This window comes from Microcaecilia unicolor, chromosome 11 (assembly GCF_901765095.1).
Source record: "Microcaecilia unicolor chromosome 11, aMicUni1.1, whole genome shotgun sequence".
In the NCBI taxonomy this organism is placed as follows: domain Eukaryota; kingdom Metazoa; phylum Chordata; class Amphibia; order Gymnophiona; family Siphonopidae; genus Microcaecilia; species Microcaecilia unicolor.
The window spans coordinates 59,035,518-59,042,094 of record NC_044041.1 but is presented as its reverse complement, the minus strand read 5'-3'; the positions used below and the strand labels follow the sequence as shown (position 1 = coordinate 59,042,094).

General features: G+C 42.6%; 1 gene segment (V, D, J or C); it reads left to right on the top strand.

Annotated features, from left to right (window-relative positions):
- Positions 1–812: 812 nt before the first annotated feature.
- On the top strand, positions 813–1,324 carry LOC115480914. The segment is given in 2 exon segments: positions 813–861; positions 945–1,324. Coding segments are annotated over 2 exon segments (429 nt in total).
- The last annotated feature ends 5,253 nt before the right edge of the window (positions 1,325–6,577 follow it).

Below are 6,577 nucleotides of genomic sequence, written 5' to 3'. Positions count from 1 at the left end.
GTTAGTTTCATACTAGTGCCTGTGTTTCCTACCGCCGCCCCATGATCACAGCCCCCCAAGTGCATGAAACAACGGATCCCCAGCCCCCCTGAACTTGTTTCGGGGGGGGGGGGGGTTGGAGGGACCGGAGGTCCACCGGATCTCCAGCCCCCGTTTCGCTTGGCTTGGGGCGGGGTAGTTGGGGTCTGGTGGTCCCATGGACCTCCAAGTTTGACAGGTCTGGGCTTTTGACAGGAACGCTGTTTGGAACAGTGCAGGGCTTTTGTCCATCTGCCCATCAGTGTATTTATGAGATACACACTCATAAAAGCACATTACATATATATACATGCACACATATATACATATTACACATGCATACAGAATGCACACCCAGCTTTATCACTCTGACACCTTTCATAGCTAGTACCACTATTTCACACAAGGTTTTCATTTTTGGGAGTAGAACTGGTTTTGTTATTGGTCCTTTCTTATTTATTCTCTCATTTGGCTTTTGAGGTTCACTTGGCCGTGCTATTAGTCAGTTTAACTTCTTGTCCTATCACTGTCTCACTAATCCCAGTTCTAGGCTTGTGTCACAAAGACAGGAATGAGCAGGAGATCAGGGCTTAGCAGAAGCATCTCACCCATAAGCTGAGGGTGCTGATGTGGAAACTCACACCAGCCAATAGGATCTGAGACCCTAGTGCTCATTTGCATGCTGGAGAGCCCCAGTCTAGCCCCAGGATCTATACAGGAGATAAAGGCTGGAGGCAGGGGGTCCCCTAAGAACAGTGGTGCAGAGTCCAGCTCCTTCCTCCAGGTCCTGCACTATGACCTCCACTGGGCTGACCTTCAGTCTCCTGATCCTTTTCATGACAGGTAACTGATGTGCAGGAGATGCAGTTATTGAACACATGCAGGGCTGGCACTGAGGACTAATTAAGACTGCTCTTTCTTCCCAGGTTCATGGGCCCAATACTCCGTGACACAGGTACCCACAATGAAAGCCCAACCAGGGGAGACAGTGAGACTGTCCTGCACCTTAGAAGGGGGATTAACTGTCAGTGGCAACTGGGTTGTTTTCGTCCAGCAGAAATATGAAAATACTCCCAGATACCTGCTGTCATATGCCACAGAGTCTAGCAAGAGCAAAGGCTCTGATGTCCCTGACCGTTTTGTGGGTTCTGGCTCTGGCAGTGTTGGGTATTTAACCATTAATGGGGTCCAGCCAGAGGATGACGCTGATTATTACTGTGCTACATGGAGTAACAGTGGGTTGCACAGTGATACAGAAACAGGGGGAAGTGAGACCCAAACCTGCCTTGCACAGCTGTTCTCTTAATAAATATTCCTTCAGTAAATTTAGGCACCCCAAAACAGAGATTCCTTTAAAAAGGTTTAAACTACAAATCCCAGAAGGTCATGCAGTTAGTGGGGTGTCAGGAGGGCTGGACTAAGAGAAACCAGGGAAAACTGATGAGTCATCATTAGTTCTGCTGGTCTAATTAACATGGTTATCCTGGAGAGTGAGGAATTGTAATTCAGCATACTATGCCATACCTTGTATTGATATCTGAATATTTTTACTGCTGTAATTGTATATTGCCTATACAGTACAGTCTCAGTTATCTGACCATCCAGCTTTTTCGAGAAGGCCACAGTGACGTCACCATGTTGTCAGTAAAATGTGCGCAACTCCTCGTCCTCTTTTCTGTTGTCTCATTCAGACAAACAGCAACAAGTTTTGGTCTTGAGACCGTGTTTTCTTTGACCTGGGACCCTGCTTTCTCTACCAAGGCACTGCTTGGTAAGATTCTTATGCACAGTGAGTTTTATTCTTATTTCTTCTGTAACATGTACAGCACTTTTATTATGTATTCTTATTCTTCTCCTTAGAGATTTCTTTGTGTCCACTTGCCCATACTATCAATAGCTTATTACTGAATAATGTTAATAAACAATATTTGAAAAGCAGATACCCCATGCCTTTTATGCATTCATGGATTAATCATGTTTTCCATATTATCAGATTTTTTCAGTTATCCAAAGCCGGGTCGGTCCCGTTTACTTTGGATAATCCAGACTCCATTGTATCTGACTTATTTTTGCTGGTCATCACCTTGGGTGAATTTGCTCATAAAGGCAGTAGATAAATCCTAATAAATAAAATAAATACATTCAAAAGGAGGGGTTTTAGCCTTGAGGGGAGTGAGTGAAAGATGAGACAGAGGGAGAAACACACCCCAGGGGCAAGAAGCACTACAAGGGTTAGGGAGAAAGTTTTCTAGAAAAGAGGGCACTTTAATGCTATGGAATCTGCAAAAGTCTCAGCCCTGGCAGCCTGTAGTGGTGAAGAGAGTTTGGAGGTAAAACTCTCCAGGATAGGGACCCAGTTAATGGGGTGAAGGCATCTCTACAATAGAAGCCCTCAGCTAGGAGCTAAGCAGGTGAAGGTGGTGTTTTAGGGAGGCATTAGGGAAGAGAATCAGTGACTGGTAGTCTCTCAGGAGACAAGCAAGTGAGGGTGGTGCTTCAGGGAGGCATTAGGAAAGAGAATGGTAGTCTCTCTGTAACAGGAATATTCAACCAGGAAACAGGCAGGTGAGGGTGGTGGTTCTCGAAGGCACAGTGGTGGGAAGTCAGTGCCTGGTAATCTCCCTGTAACAGGAACTCTCAACCAGGAGACAAGCAGGTGAGAGTGGTGCTTGAGTAAGGTACTAAAGGAGATAGTGCCTAGAATATGGGAGCAAAGTTGCTTGAGGCTAAAAAGAACCAGCCCAATGTCCAGCATAAGACAGGAAAGAGTGCAGCTCTCATGTGGAGAAAGGTGAAAACTCAGATTTGTTCCATTAGGATTAAAGTTGAGTCCTAGACTGGTGTATGTTTGTTCCGTGTGTGGGGAAAAGGAAGGAAGAAATCTAAATATTTCCAAAACTTAATCTCATTTTTTTTGGATAGCTTTTAGGGTTTTCATATCTACATTATTCACATATGCACATAGATTAGTAAATTTTATCATTTGCATGAATCAGGGGTAGACTGACTATTCAGGCAACCAGTCAGTGCCAAAGGGCCCAGAGTAGTTAGAGAGCCCAGTACCTCCTCTCCACATGACTGACATCTCTCTCCCCTCCATCCCCAGGTCTTGTACTCTCACCCCCTATCCCGCTCTGGCATTTTTCCTGTCTCTGACAGACACCCATTCACCCCCCCCCCCCCCCCCACACACATTTACCTCAAAAGTTCCTTTCTCCATACAGGGTCCTGACATAGGCTATCTGCTGCTGACCAGAACTTTCTCTCTGCCACGGCCTGCCCCTTTCTGATGTAATTTCCTGCTTCCTCAAGGGTGGGCTGCAGCAGAGAGATGGTTCTGGTCAGTGGCAGACCTATGTCAGGACCCTGTATGGAGAAAGGAACTTTTGAGCTGAACACAGAGGGTGGAAGAGCTGAACCTGGGAACAGAGGAAAGAGAGGGAGATGTTGGCCTGAGAGGGAGAGAGATGTTCGACCTGGGGAATGGAGGGAGGGAGGCAGAGATGGTGCACCTGGGGGAGGGAGAAAGGATGAGATGTTGCATCTGGAGGGGAGGGTGGAAGAAAGATGTTTGATCTGGAGAAGGGGAGGGGAGGGGAAGAACTCCACCCCTATACATGCCCCCTTGCAAAGTATGTGCCATCATATCATTGTGCATATTTCTTTGTCGGTCAATATTTTATAAGAGGTCCTTTATATGTGTAAATCAGCCTTTTACAAGTGAAAAATGGTTTCTACAATTATCTTCTAAGAAGGTAACTTTAAAAGGGACTTAAGTATTTAGAACAGCAAATATTTAGGAAATATGATTTCTAAAATTACCATCCCAAGAGGGAAACTTTAAATGAGACGCAAGTGTGTAGAACAGCAAATAAATGAATTGAGGAAATGGTTTCTAAAAGTGGGTAAATTTTAAAGGGACTTGTGTGAAATAGCAAATACTAGGCAAAAATGATTTCTAAAATTACCTTCTGTAATGGACTGTATAGGAAACTGCCACTCCCTCTTAAGCAGACTCCCTCACAAGACTGCTTCAAGAGGCCTAACTTTACAGTGTTCAGCAGAGAAAGTGTAGTTCTAGTCAGGGCAGATAAAACCCCAGAAAAGAGACAAGTCAGAGAAGCTCAGGAAAGACAGGAGAGCCCTCCAATATATGCCTTCATAACCTATGTGCAAAGTATCAGAAGACTGGCTAAGGTAGGAAAAGATTTCCCTTAGAACCCTGCGAGGGTACTTAACCTTTGTGACCAGACTGAAGCCAGGCCCAGGTTTAACACTGAATTGTTTAACACTGAATTTAAGAAGGTGCACACTGAGATTGTGGGACTTGACAGAAGCCAGTTCCCTTGTGAAGACTGCCACTGACTTGCAAGAGGCTTTATTTTCACTATGAAGTTACCACACCTGTGAAGAGAACACGTTTCAGTATATATTATTTAAGTACATTGATAAAGAGTTTTGTTTTACTTTTCTATTGTTGTTGACTGTGTCTGTGGAGTCTCCATGTCCACCCTCACTCACTCCATCACACCATCAAAAGGACTTGTATGTAGAACCGCAAATAGAATGTTAGGTATTATTAGGAAAGGAATGGAAAACAAAAATGAGGATGTTATAATGCCTTTGTATCGCTCCATGGTGCGACCGCACCTCGAATATTGTGTTCAATTCTGGTTGCCACATCTCAAAAATGATATAGTGGAATTAGAAAAGGTGCAGAGAAGGGTGACGAAAATGAGAAAGGGGATGGGACGATTTCCATATGAGGAAAGGCTAAAGTGGCTAGGGCTCTTCTGCTTGGAGAAAAGGCGGCTGAGGGGAGATATGATAGAGGTCTATAAAATAATGAGTGGAGTTGATCGGGTAGATGTGAAGTGTCTGTTCACGCTTTCCAAAAATACTAGGACTAGAGGGCATGCGATGAAGCTACAATGTAGTAAATTTAAAACAAATCGGAGAAACTTTTTCTTCACTCAACGTGTAATTAAACTCTGGATTTCGTTGCCAGAGAATGTGGTAAAGGCAGTTAGCTTAGCGGAGTTTTTAAAAGGTTTGGACGGCTTCCTAAAGGAAAGGTCCATAGACCGTTATTAAATGGACTGGGGAAAATCCACTATTTCTGGGATAAGCAGTATAAAATGTTTTGTACATTTTTGGGATCTTGCCGGGTATTTGTGACCTGGATTGGCCACTGTTGGAAACAGGATGCTGGGCTCGATGGACCTTTGGTCTTTCCCAGTATGGCAATACTTATGTACTTATGTACATATAAGAGGTAACTTTTTAAATATTTAACTCTTTATTGAATTTTAACTGCTTTATAACACCTGTACAGGAGAATCATGTGTAGAACAGCAAATTACAAACTCAGATATGCACCTATTCTTTCTCATACCAACACATAAGTACACCTTCCTCAGAACAGGTAGAAATGTTTGCACCTTCTTTCCCTGGGGACATAGTATAAAAGCCTGATGTCCACCCTGGGTTTCTATATGGAGAGGATTGGAATTAACTGCTTCTCTTATGCAGACGACATAACACTGTATTTTCCCTTCCATAAAGACAAAGATGATGTTAATTCACTGGTTAACCACAGTCTGACGTTGGTTGACAAATGGGCATCATGTATGTATCTTAAACTGAATTGTGAGAAAACAAAGATTTTAGTAATCACAGCACCTACCGTGGATGTGTCAAACATACAACTACACTTCAATGGAATACCACTGAAAATTGAAAAAGAACTGAAAATACTAGGGATAATAATAGACAGATACCTAACCTTTGATAAACAATGTCAGCAAATGGTTAAAAAAAGCCTTCAGTATACTCAAAAAAACTCAGGCGAATACGTCACTGCTTCAGTCCAGACAATTTTAGATTATTGGTACAATCTCTCATTCTTGCACAAATGGATTAGTACAACGTATTATATGTAGGCTGTGCAAAATCAATTAGAAAAAAGATATAGACAGTACAGAATGTTGCAGCTAGACTGATGTTCTCTAAATCAAAATACGAGAGAGTAACTCCTTTGTATATCACATTACACTGGCTACCATTTGAAACGAGAGGGATTTTTAAAATTCAGCACCATGATATGCTCATTTCTACATGGCAAAATGCCAAAACATCTAAACCGCTGGATAATACAACCCAAAAAGAGATTGAGAAGATTGAAAGGAAATCTTCTGGACCTGGTATTTCAATCAACAAAAGGTGTCAGATTTAAGACCGTACGCTCAACAACCTTATCCTATATATCGGCAAAATGGTGGAAGATATACCAGCCACAATAAGATCAATATCAGAATCCGGAATTTTCCGTAAACAGTTGAAGACTCATCTATTCAGAAAATACGTGTTAGGGAATGAGGGCTAATGTGTTCAGCACCCCAACTACAACCGTTATGACCCTAAAATGTAACAATGTTTTTTTTCTTGAAATGTGTTGAGTCTCTAAAATGTAACAATGCACTTGATCTCTCAATGTAAGTCATGCTGAACTCAGTCTGAGAATGCTTACGATTAACAAAATAAAGTCAAGTAAATTATG